The sequence below is a fragment of the Festucalex cinctus genome, chromosome 4 (assembly GCF_051991245.1).
Source record: "Festucalex cinctus isolate MCC-2025b chromosome 4, RoL_Fcin_1.0, whole genome shotgun sequence".
NCBI lineage: Eukaryota > Metazoa > Chordata > Actinopteri > Syngnathiformes > Syngnathidae > Festucalex > Festucalex cinctus.
In genome coordinates, this window is record NC_135414.1 from 8,200,347 (window position 1) to 8,213,573 (window position 13,227).

The 13,227-nt window shown below is 39.4% G+C and overlaps 1 protein-coding gene across 3 annotated transcripts in view; it reads left to right on the top strand.

Moving 5' to 3' along the window:
- Window positions 1-13,209, top strand: part of slc38a7 (solute carrier family 38 member 7) — a 13,361-nt gene extending 152 nt beyond the window's left edge. Inside the window, exons 2-12 of one of the 3 annotated variants that reach the window (XM_077518603.1) lie at window positions 662-1,040; window positions 2,447-2,500; window positions 3,503-3,647; window positions 4,459-4,597; window positions 5,406-5,504; window positions 6,176-6,230; window positions 6,321-6,435; window positions 6,659-6,806; window positions 11,599-11,798; window positions 11,906-11,957; window positions 12,101-13,209. In XM_077518603.1, coding sequence (XP_077374729.1) covers window positions 786-1,040; window positions 2,447-2,500; window positions 3,503-3,647; window positions 4,459-4,597; window positions 5,406-5,504; window positions 6,176-6,230; window positions 6,321-6,435; window positions 6,659-6,806; window positions 11,599-11,798; window positions 11,906-11,957; window positions 12,101-12,203 — 1,365 coding nt within the window. In that variant the 5' untranslated portion in view covers window positions 662-785 and the 3' untranslated portion in view covers window positions 12,204-13,209. The remainder of the gene's footprint in view (window positions 1-661; window positions 1,041-2,446; window positions 2,501-3,502; window positions 3,648-4,458; window positions 4,598-5,405; window positions 5,505-6,175; window positions 6,231-6,320; window positions 6,436-6,658; window positions 6,807-11,598; window positions 11,799-11,905; window positions 11,958-12,100) is intronic. The other 2 variants (XM_077518605.1, XM_077518604.1) reach the window with 2 other exon arrangements.
- Window positions 13,210-13,227: the final 18 nt, after the last annotated feature.

Here is a 13,227-nt window from a genome sequence, read left to right on the forward strand (position 1 = left end):
CAGATAAATCACATTTTATTTTTAGGTGAATAACGTAAATTCAGCAAGGTCGCTAATTTAGCTAACACGAGTGGTGATTGAACAACAAAAACACTGACAGGCATGCATTGTTAAACATGATTAAACATTGTTATGTCAACGATCCACTGATCGAATCACTCATAACATCTACTTAATGCCAACAAATCAGGAGTTTCTTCTTAGAGTAAAACAGTATAGATTGCTTAGGGTTCTGTTGTCCAGCTCGCTTCTCTGACACATTCTCTGCAGACATCACTGACTGGATATCCACTAGTTTGTGGAGGTAACTTTATGACGCGCTCATCATTTTTGTCAATTTGTTTTATTTAGTTGTGTTAATGCTGTTTAACGCTAAAGCTGTTAAAAAGAAATGAAGAGACCTCTGCAAAAGTGATGAGCTTCTCACAATCTCATCACTGAGGCTAACTACCTTAACCAGTAAAAGAAGTGTGTTCCGTTGTTAGACCACCATGCTTAGTTTTTTTTTCTTTCTTGAATGAATGTATGGTATTGCTTAAAAAAAACAACAAAAAACAAAACTTGTTTTGCTCCCATGGATTCACACCGCTGCAGAGATTTGAACTTTAGCCATACAGTCATTTGTTTTTTTGTTTTTTTTGTAAACTGTGTTTAATTTCAGATTACCAAATGGGCCCACCATCTTATTAATACCTATTACAGTACATCCTGACCACTGTGGGCAAAATTCAAGATTAATCCTTCCGCTTTCTGGTACAATCAACATTCCTCCTGCCAATTAGCTCATGGCCATTAACAGTGATATGGATGACTGGGGTGGAGTTGGCAGCAATGACTCGGGAGAGCGAGCGTGGCTCTTGCAGAGTCCCAGCATGGACTCGGCGCAGCATCTCGAGTCTGAGAGAAGGCCGAGTGGCAGTGTGTCGTCCTTGGGAGCCGTCTTCATCGTGGTGAACGCGGCTTTGGGAGCTGGTCTGCTCAACTTCCCGGCAGCCTTCGATATGGCAGGAGGAGTCATTGCAGGGGTGATGCTTCAAATGGTGAGACTCTTTAACACCATAAATGGGTGAATTTAGTGCTGTTCACCAGCCCAGCCAACATTGATTGTATATGTCGGGTTTACATTTGAGTATAAATAAATATTTGTGGAAGAACTAGGAATATTTTGGTTATATTAGAGATCCATATCAGTCCATATACAGGTTATGTAAATAAATGTCAGTAATTCAATTAAAAAAAGCATATCTTTAAGAGTAAAGAAATGAATGATTATATGTTTATAATTTGATTATTATAGCTCCTTGCTAACAGAAGCTACAAATTAATTATCTTCATCTCAACAAGATTTGAATATTAAATAAGAAACAATCAAAATTATTGAAAATAATGATTGGGTAAGTGTCAATCTAAAGTGCCTTTAGTGTCCTCATCACCATCACACACTCACTGTGAAAGTATAATAGAATAATGAAACTCTAAGCTCTTATTACAAATTGTCAAACATTTGCAAACACAACAGTACCATAATACCGGTAAGTTTCCTAACTCAACGCCAATGACTTTCAACGCTCGACCTAAAAAAAAAAAATAAAAAATAAAAATAAAAATAAAATATATAATAAAAAAAAAAATATATATATATATATATATATATATATATATATATATATATATATTCTATCTAATTCAATTTTTTTTGTAATAGGCAGTAGAACATGGTTGGTTGGTTGGACCCAAATTACCTATTTTGGACAGGGGGGAACACACAGAAAATAAGCTTTTTGTGAAAAGATGTATTTTATGCACAACAGTTACTTGGATGCTAAAATGTTTTGCTTGACCCCTTTAACATCTGAACAGTCCTATAAAATATCAACAGCAATGAAAATGTGCTTTTGATGTTAAATATAATTTACAAGAAATTATCAGTGTAACAATTCAAATGTATTGTGCTGAATGTTAACATTATATTAGTATACTGTAAATGTCATGGCTATAGTTTATGTACGGCATATGCTAATTTTATGCTACAAACAAACAAACAAACAAACAAAAAAGATGTTTCAGTTAAAAAAACAATGGCCTCAAATATGAGATTAATACACATTTTGTGTTCAATATGTGAATCACCAGCTTTCATAATCATATCAAACTGTGTTATTGTGAACTATCAACACAAACTTTCAGAAATGCGAAATATATGTGTTAAACCGAACACAGTCAACTAGCTAACTAGCTAACGAATCATGTTGCATTCGCTCATAAAGTGACCACCCTGCCAGCAAGTTGACGTATGTACAGTACAATCTCTACTTGCAGACACTGTATGTTTTGTTTAAAAAATTGTGCTGATATTTTTCAACTTAATGTGGATTCAAACACAAATATTAACCGACAATAAATGATTTAGGATGTGACGTTTTGTTCCCTTTCTTTTCCTTTTCAGTTCATGCTAATCTTCATTATCAGCGGTCTGGTGATTTTGGGTTACTGCTGTCAGGTTAGTGTTGTCAAAGCCCTCCAACCTCTTTACATTGTTTATGTTCACCTCATTTACTCGTATACTTCCATTACGTCTTTTTTATTTTTATTTTTATTTTTTTATTAATACTTCCATTATGTCTGAAGTAGGGGTGTGAATTGCCTCGTACCTGACGATTCGATCCGTATCACGATTCATAGGTCACGATTCGATTCGATACCGATTAATCCCGATATGAATTTACAAGTCGATTGTTGCGATTTTTTTTACTCAAATTTAGAAAGTACCATTCAGTAAAATTGTACATGTACACTGTAAGATTTGTATGAAAATGTATTATTTATTAATCTGAAACTTCAGTCTTATAACTGTAAGCCACTGCATTTAACAAACAGGTTGTAACATTTTTCATGTTTGAACAGCGTTGAAATAAAATATTAAGGCTTAATGTTCCATTAATATAACATTCTTCCATGCTTAAGGTGTGAAATTTAGACGTTTTGTTGAATATTTTTCCATCAAAAATGGATGTTAAAAAATCGATTCGGCTGCCTATTGAATCGATTCGAGAATTGCGTGTTGTAGTGTCGCGATATATTGCCGAATCGATTTTTTTTAACACCCCTAGTCTGAAGTTGTAGTGGTAGTAGCGGAATGCTTAGATCGGCACTGTGCGCTCAGACTTTCACTTCCCGAATAGCATTTTGACACAGACGATCATGTTTTAATGTTTCCTTTGCGCTTGCTTACATTTGAGCCACATCAGCACATTAGCATGTTTTGAAACGTGGGAGGAAGCCGAGAGAACATGCAAACGCCACAGAGGAAAACTATAGCTGAGATTCAAACACAGAACCTCAGAGCTGTGAGGCAGACTTGCTAACCACTATTTGGGTGTCCTGCCCCTCAAAATCATATGAGGTCCAAAACAAGAGCTGTGACGCAAATAAGGGCTGAACAGTGAACATTATTTTTATTTTTTTTACATTGCCAACTCCATCTCTGCTTTGGTTTCCTCAGGTGAGTAACGAGAGCACCTATCAGGAGGTGGTCCGAGCCACTTGCGGTAAAGTCACGGGAGTCCTGTGCGAAGTCGCCATCGCCATCTACACTTTTGGCACTTCCATCGCTTTCTTTATCGTCATCGGAGACCAGTTGGACTGCTGTGAGTAGATTCGCTATGTCACGTCCGCTATGGCCACGGCGACTGCTCCGATTAAAACTTTTAAAAATCTAGTGGGAAGAACACAGCTGCCAAACAGTGATACTTGACTCATTTAGCCATTTTCAGCAGTAGGAAGATAATATTTTGTTTATAATTAATTTGATAACTTAATTATTTTTCGTGAATTAAAAAAACAAAACAATCAGCAAATTTCCTTGCTTGCATATGCACGAGTAGATGAAAACTTTACTTACACTGTCTCAAATTTTAGGGGCAAAATGCCACCATTCTATGGAGGACCAAAAGTGCCAACATTAAATAAATGAATACACCATTAAATAATTAAATAAAATGGTCATGAAATAATTGAATGTGTCATTTATTAATTAAATATGGACTTAAATAAAGCAATAAATAAATAAATGTGTGATTCAGTAATTAAATTACCTGTATAAATTAGCTAAAAGTTGCAATGGATCACTTGTTAATGTATTCTGAAACATTTCCATCATGAGAGAAAAGATTCTCGTCAGGATTACAAATGCATGAGGAGTTACCAGTAAACTCGTAAGACAACAGTCAACATTTTTTACAACTGTAAAATTCTTCCATCCATCCAACCATTTTCTGAGCCGCTTTTCCTGACAAGGGTCATGCGGTGCTACATCACAACACGCTGACAGCGACTAAATTTGTCTCCCCCCCACGTCTGAAATTAGACTCTGGCCTCATGTGTATCCTCTTTTGCTCCATGTGACTTTTTACCTACTCATCCATCTGAAATCAACATTTTTTTTTTAAATGTTCACAGTGATTGCGGTTGTGTTTCATGACGGCTCCGTCAGCGGCTTGTGGTACACCGACCGCAAGTTCACCATTGTGGTCACTGCAGTTTTGGTCATTCTGCCTTTGTCCATTCCAAAAGAGATTGGCTTCCAAAAATATGCCAGGTAATGCGCAACATTCAGAAAATATTTCAATTCATAAATTGGTTAGCCCAGTGCTTCTCAAATAGTGGGGCGGGCCCCCCCAGGGGGCGCGAGGCTTCGTCAACCTCGGGGAACATGCTTTTTTTATTTTTATTTCATTTTATTTTTTAGTTTTTAATTCAAATTATCCTAGAATTATGTAATATTTAAAACAAAAAAAAGTCAAAACAACCAGAAGCGGTATCACATTTTTCATATCCGTTATGTTAAAAAGTTTTAACAATACAATTTTAGTGAAATGTGCATGAAAGTTAAGCATATTCAGACGATTCAAAACATCCTTCGATTATGTTTTCATAAGTGATTTTTAAGAAATTATCCAGAATTATTACTTATTTTTAAATACATTTTTCAAAAGATGTCAGCTAATTTACAATAAAAAGTTTCAGAATATGAAGGAATTTTGTAAAATTTTATCAAATATTTTCCTTATGATGACTGTATGAAAATTAAACGTACAGTATGCCGAAGGCATCCTAAAATTGTAGTATTTTTAAGGTACCGGTATCCTTATGTTGAAAAGTTTTAAGAATAAAATATTGTAGGAAATTTAGTGAGATTCCCTCTTTTTTTTTTTTTTTTTTTTTTTTTTTTTTTGAAAATACTTTCCTACATTTCTGAGTGAAAGGTGCATAAAAATGAAGCATATACCTGAGTTGATTATATAGGAAGGTTTACAATTTACTGTTGTTTACCCTTGAAAGAGGTATTTTCTCCACTGAGTATGAATTGAGTTGCTCTTAAACAGTGTGGATTTGTCTTTTTGCAGTGCTCTAAGTGTGATGGGTACCTGGTATGTTACAATCGTGGTGATTGTAAAATACATCTGGCCTGATAAAGAGGTCATGCCAGGGATTGTTCCCAGCAGGTGAGTGTGCCACTCACACTTCATGGCAGGTCAAGCCCTTGCTCATATTAATCAGCGGTAAAAAAAATATTGTGAGCGTGAACCCGCTTTTACCAAGGGGGATACATTACAGACCAGAAAGACCATTAAAAAAAGGTTTAATAGTTGTACCTGTTCCACATGCTTTATACACATTTGAGCTCAGTAAAACAGACTTGAATGTATTTAAAAAAAAAAAAAAGTATTTGAACACACACACACACACACACGCGCGCACCCACACACACAAAATTGCAAGCATAATTCTACTGAAATAAATACCCTGTACTGGTCACGTGATGTTTGCAGAGCGAGCCTGATGTCACTTTAACGTCAATTTCAGTCAACAGCATTATAGGCCGGTAGAGTGACAAAATGGCTGCCCCCTAAAATGGTTAACAGATGGGTTATTCTTCTTAATTCTTATTCCATCAATTAAATATTAAGAATACCAATTAGGCTAGGCTAAATTTAGCTTAGAATTGTATATTTAAACACCAAAATGTTCAAACACATAATGAAAGTGTGCTATCGTAATGCTAACACGTTGCCTGTTCTGTCTGTAGCCTATATTGTAAAAACCTGTTAAAAAGATTCTATTCTGTGTTTGTTTGTTAGTTTTTTTTTATTAAAAATTATTGTCTTTGTTGCAGTTCCACGTGGACTGCAGTTTTCAATGCAATGCCAACCATTTGCTTTGGCTTCCAGGTACTCATTAAGTTTTTAAAAAAACCTGTTCAGTCTTCCTGGAATCCCTGAATTGAAAAGTTTCCGAATCGCTTGTCTTTGTCTTCACAGTGCCATGTCAGTTGTGTGCCGGTGTTCAACAGCATGAGCAAGAAAGCGCTCAAACCCTGGGGGCTTGTTGTTACGCTCAGCATGATTATATGCCTTTTTGTTTACACAGGAACAGGTACGATTTGCTCAAAGCCCCTTGAGGCATTCCAGTATTGACATGAAAAATAGTAATGATAAGCAGTGTGAATATATGAGTGATGCGGACTTCTACGCATTTGTAATTAAATGTTTTTGTAATTTCATAAATATACGTTACACTAAATATATGTTTAGTGTTGTATCACTCATATGTGTGATTTTTTTTTTCTCTTTTTTTCTTTACCCTTCCATTTGGTCAGGTGTCTGTGGCTTCCTGACATTTGGGTCCAATGTCAGCCAGGACGTGCTGATGTCATATCCTCCTGATGACATCGCCGTGGCCATCGCCAGAGCGTTTATTGTCCTCTGTGTGGTCACCTCGTACCCTATTTTGCATTTCTGTGGCAGGTAAAAATAGTGCCTTATTTAATGCCTGCATTACATCACAGACTTGCTTATATACAGCTCTGGGGAAAAAAGAAACAATAACAGTCATCTAGACATGTGCAAAAATCGACAAACTTCACTTTTTGCATCTCAGTTGCATATATATATTTTCTACACCCTTTATATAAACCTGCAGAATCTATTGAGATCCAACAAGAGAGCTGTATCAACAAAATAATAATTCGAAAATTACCAAGGCAGTATACGGAGCCCCTAAGGTGACATGGTAGAAAAAAAAAATGTTGCGTTCCCTCGCAAAAAACTTTGCGTTCTCTCGCAAAGACGCAAAGATGTTTTGCGAGGGAACGCAAAGTTGTTGTTTTTTTCGCCTACCATGTCACCTTAGGTGCGCCGTAAACACTTCCGGTTCATCTTCCATGTGACCAAAAGCGACAACGATGGAACGTGTAAACAAATATCCATCCTAGTCGCTTTGGGAAAACATTCCCACTACTTTGTTTCATGTTTACAAACGTTCCATCCTCGTCGCTTTTGGTCATGTTGAAGATGACCCGGAAGTGTTTACGGAGCACCTAAGGTGACATGGTAGGCGAAAAAAAACAACTTTGCGTTCTCTCGCAACCTTTGCGAATCATCAGCAAGCTCTGCAGAAGCCTAATAACAAACCTGTTAATTGGAATCAGCTGCACTTCGAGTAGGGAAATCTATAAAACCTGCAGGACTCCGGCCTTCGAGGACCACAGTTTGCCACACCTGCCTTAGGTGCTCCGTAAACACTTCCGGGTCATCTTCAACATGACCAAAAGCGACAAGGATGGAACGTTTGTAAACATGAAACAAAGCAGTGGGAATGTTTTCCCAAAGCGACTAGGATGGAGCATGTATTTGTTTACACGTTCCATGGAAGATGACCCATAACTGTTTACGGAGTAGGGGTGGGACGATACAGGTAAACCACGATTCGATACTGTGACGATATTTGACCCACAATATCGATAATATCACGATATCTACGATTTTTGATATATTGTTAAAAAAAATGTAGCAATCTATTATGATATGTGACTGAAAAAGCCATATAATGTATTGATTCCAAGCAATATATAAAAGTATAAAAAAAAAAGTGATACAACTAGCCCCGGTCTCCGCTATTCTTATTATTTACTATTATCTACAATTTAGGACATACATCTATCACAATGTAGCCGCGAGGGGGCACAAGCCAGTGTCTTCTTGTGCCGGTCCCAAGCCCGGATAAATACAGAGGGTTGTGTCAGGAAGGGCATCCGACGTAAAACTTTGGCCAAAACAAACATGCGAATCAAATATATGACTTCGATACCGGATCGGTCGGGGCCCGGGTTAACAACGACCGCCATCGGTGCTGTTGACCTACAGGGTGCCGGTGGAAATTGGACTACTGTTGGTCGAAGAAGGAGAGGAGGAAGGTGTGTTCGTAGGAAGAAAGAGAAGAGGAACACCACTAGTCTAGGACTTGGAGTAGGGACTTTGAATGTTGGAAGTATGACAGGAAAAGGTAGAGAGCTGGTTGACATGATGCAGAGGAGGAAGGTGGACATACTGTGTGTTCAGGAGACCAGGTGGAAAGGGAGCAAAGCTAGAAGTTTAGGAGCTGGTTTCAAATTGTTTTATCATGGGTTAAATAGGAAGAGAAATGGAGTAGGAATTATCGTGAAGGAGGAGTTTGTTAAGAACGTCCTGGAGGTCAAAAGAGTGTCAGATAGGGTCGTGAGCCTCAAGTTAGGAATCGAAGGTGTGATGATCAACGTTGTTAGTGGGTATGCACCACAGGTAGGATGTGAGCTGGAGGAGAAGGAGAACTTTTGGTTGGAACTTGATGAAATGATGCAGAGCATCCCTAGAAGTGAGAGAGTTGTCATTGGTGCAGACTTCAATGGACATGTTGGTGCAGGAAACAGAGGAGATGAGGAGGTGATGGGCAGGTTTGGTATCCAGGAGAGGAACGCAGAAGGACAGCTGGTGGTTGATTTTGCAAAAAGGATGGAAATGGCTGTTTCTTCCAGAAGAGGCAGGAACATAGGGTGACCTACAAGAGTGGAGGTAGAACTACACAGGTAGACTACATCTTGTGTAGACGGTGTAATTTGAAGGAGATCAGCGACTGCAAAGTAGTGGTAGGTGAGAGTGTAGCCAGACAGCATAGGATGGTTGTGTGTAGGATGACTCTGGTGGTGAGGAAGACAAAGAGGCCAAGGGCAGAGCCAAGGACAAAATGGTGGAAGCTGAAAAAGGAAGAGTGTTGTATGGCTTTCAGAAAGGAGTTGAGAAAGGCTCTGGGTGGTGAGGATGTGCTCCCAGATGACTGGACAACTACGGCAAATTTGATCAGGCAGACAGGTAGGACAGTCCTTGGTGTGTCATCTGGAAGGAAAGGAGATAAGGAGACTTGGTGGTGGAATGAGGAGGTGCAGAAGTGGATACAGAGAAAGAGGTTAGCTAAGAAGAAGTGGGACACTGAGAAGACTGAAGAAAGTAGAAAGGAGTACAGGGAAATACAGCGTAAGGTGAAAGTAGAAGTGGCAAAGGCCAAACAAGAGGCTTACGATGACTTGTATGCTAGGTTGGACAGTAAGGAGGGAGAGAATGATCTATACAGGTTGGCAAGGCAAAGAGATAGAGATGGGAAGGATGTGCAGCAGGTTAGGGTAATAAAGGATAGGGATGGAAGAGTGTTGACAGATGCAAGCGGTGTGATGGGAAGATGGAAAGAGTACTTTGAAGAGTTGATGAATGAGGAAAATGAGAGAGAACGAAGAGTAGAAGGGGCGACTGTTGTGGACCAGGAAGTAGCAAAGATTAGTAAGGATGAAGTGAGAAGGGCATTGAAGAGGATGAAGAGTGGAAAGGCACTCGGTCCTGATGATATACCTGTGGAGGTATGGAAGTGTCTAGGAGAGGTAGCAGTAGAATTTCTGACTGGGTTGTTCAACAGGATCTTAGATAGTGAGAAAATGCCTGAGGAATGGAGGAGAAGTGTGCTGGTGCCCATTTTTAAGAACAAGGGAGCCGTGCAGAATTGTGGCAACTACAGAGGAATAAAGCTGATGAGCCACACAATGAAACTATGGGAAAGAATAGTGGAAGCTAGACTGAGGGCAGATGCCAACATTTGTGAGCAGCAGTATGGTTTCATGCCAAATAAGAGTACGACAGATGCAGTGTTTGCTTTGAGGATGTTGATTGAAAAGTATAGAGAAGGTCAGAAGGAGCTGCATTGTGTCTTTGTTGACCTGGGAAAAGCTCATGACAGGGTGCCCAGAGAGGAACTGTGGTTTTGTATGAGGAAGTCTGGAGTGGCGGAGAAGTATGTTCAAGTGGTGCAGGACATGTATGAGGACTGTAAGACAGTGGTGAGGTGTGACGGAGGAGTTCAAGGTGGAGGTGGGACTACATCAGGGATCAGCTCTGAGCCCCTTCTTGTTCGCAATGGTTATGGACAGGATGACAGATGAGGTTAGACAGGAATCCCCATGGACTATGATGTTTGCAGATGACATAGTGATCTGTAGTGAGAGCAGGAAACAGGTGGAGGAGAAGCTAGAGGCGTGGAGGTTTGCCCTGAAAAGGAGGGGAATGAAGGTTAGCCGTAGCAAGACGGAGTATCTGTGCGTGAATGAGAGGGACCCAAGTGGAAGAGTGAGGTTACAGGGAGAAGAAACCAAGAAGAAGGAGGAGTTTAAGTATTTAGGGTCAACAGTCCAGAGCAATGGAGAGTGTGGAATAGAAGTGAAGAAGCGTGTGCAGGCAGGCTGGAACGGGTGGAGAAAAGTGTCAGGTGTGATGTGTGATAGAAGAGTTTCAGCTAAAATGAAAGGAAAGGTTTATAAAACTGTGGTGAGACCAGCAATGTTGTTTGGTCTGGAGACAGTGCCACTGAGAAAAAGACAGGAGGCAGAGCTGGAGGTGGCAGAGATGAAGATGTTGAGATTCTCTTTGGGAGTGACCAGGTTGGATAGGATCAGGAATGAGTACATCAGAGGGACAGCACATGTTAGAAGCTTTGGAGATAAAGTCAGAGAGGCCAGACTTAGATGGTTTGGACATGTCCAGAGGAGAGATAGTGACTATATTGGAAGAAGGATGCTGAGTTTTCAAATGCCAGGCAGAAGATCGAGAGGAAGACCAAAGAGGAGGTTTATGGATGTAGTTAAAGAGGACATGAAGGTAGTTGGTGTGAGAGCAGAGGATGCAGAGGACAGAGTTAGATGGAGGCAACTGATTCGCTGTGGCGACCCCTGAAGGGAAAAGCCGAAAGAAGAAGAAGAAGGACATACATCTATCATGGAAAGTGTTCTAATGGTTGCACTACATATTTTCAACTTAAATCCGTTATGAGGCTTACAATTAGCCATTGAAACAAAACAAGCTAGCTAGCCACGCGTAAAATAGTGAAAATATTTGTTGGGAGAAAAAAACAAACATTTTTTTCAGGTCATGCCACGTTATGTCGAAATATGACCACATACCAGTTGCTAAAAGGGTGATATATATATATATATATATATTTTTTTTTTTTTTTTACTGGAACCCAGGGGGAACAAATGCAATGAAAAAAGCAGGGGCCCCAAAATTGAACCATGTGGAACACCATATGACAAGAGTGGCAGAGCACAACTCAGAGCAACCAAGGCTGACACAAATGCCAAATGGGATTTTTTTTTGCAGTTTTCCAACACTGTAGCAGCAGTAATATCGTTTCATTCATGATGTGTTTATTGACAGTGATCCCAGTGACGCTGTGTGTTTGCAGGGCCGTTATTGAGGGTCTGTGGTTGCGCTGGCAAGGCGAGCAGGTGGAGGTGTGCGTACGCCGCGAGCGGAGGCGGAGGATCGTGCAGACGCTCCTGTGGTTCATCATCACTCTCGTTCTCGCGCTCTTCACTCCGGACATCGGCCGCGTCATCTCGCTCATCGGCGGATTGGCGGCCTGCTTCATCTTCATCTTCCCAGGTATCCTCATCTCCTTGTTTGTGATTACGTTTTTATTTATTTATTTATTTTTTGCGGCTTAATACCACACAGTCATGTTTGTGGATGATCTGTGTTTCATTTAAAAGGTTTATGTTTGATCCAAGCCAAACTGTTGGAAACTGACAATCGATCTGCCAGGTGAGAGCATGACTAATCTAAACTGCATTTATCTGATGTATGGTGATTCAAATGAAGAAAAAAAAACAAAAAAAAAACACAACTATTTAAGAGTGGCTTTAAATCACCCTCAAATTAGGCCTGATTGGTGTTTTCGTTCCCAGCTGGCACGGACTGGTGAGCTTCGGTATCGTCATGGTTACGCTCGGAGCGTTCGTCTTCGGCCTCACCACGACTAATTCCATCTATCAGGACGTCATCAGCTAAAAGACATTTCTGTCCAAGCCTGTGGACGTTTTTCTGAACTACTCAATAAGACTTGAGAAGCTTCTCATGATGACTCATTTAAATCAGCCCTGACCTCCACATAAATTGCACATGTGCACTACAGAACCAGGAGTAAAGTGAAGACATCCCAGACTATCAAGTCAGCCTCAGACACTTTTTCCTTTAGGTGTAATGTTTTGCATGTTTTTTTTTAAAATTGCTTTTAATCCACAGCTGAAACCATTTTTGACTGCAGCCAGTCCACAACTGATCATCCAAGTTTACAGGAGCTAAAGGGATGTTTTTATTTTTTTAAATATAGAGAAGACCTCAAAATGAATTATTTTGTTAATGGATTCATATTCATTTGCACATTTTAAATTGCATGTCAGAGTAAATGTTAATCATTGAGGAACAAGTGTAGTTGTTCAGTCATCAAACCCAGTCCAGGCTACCGTTTGCAATGCAGGACTAAAATTTGATGACAGGATTTGCACCTTTTGATGTTTTAACGTGGTAATGTGTCAATTATTTTCAAGTCACTCTCAATTCATTCAAATGTGGGCGGTTTTAGCACAAAAAAATATTGTACAGAACTGCTAACCTGTTAAGGGTCGACAGTTTCTTTGAATGTATGCAAATGGTTAGCATTTATGAAGCCATTACCAAGTGTGTACAAGATAGCACCTTAGTTTAATAGGTGCATGATACAATGTACAGTAATTTTATGGCGGCTCAAACCAATGCTTGACATCTCTCTCTCTTTGAGCTCTTCAAGCCAAAACAGTCAGGTTGTATTTTTCAAAGCAATATTTAGCTTGTATGTATGGACTTATAAGGGATATATAAAAATATTTGAATCAATGTATTTGAAGGGATAAAGCAGGAATACTGTATTCCATTCTTTTTTACAGCTTAAGATGTAACATTTGTGTCAAATGTTTCTGTGATTTTTTTTTTTGGTGCTGATGTTCATTGAATCACATGAATAAATAGCTGTTGATGATTTGCCTTGTGTTTTCTC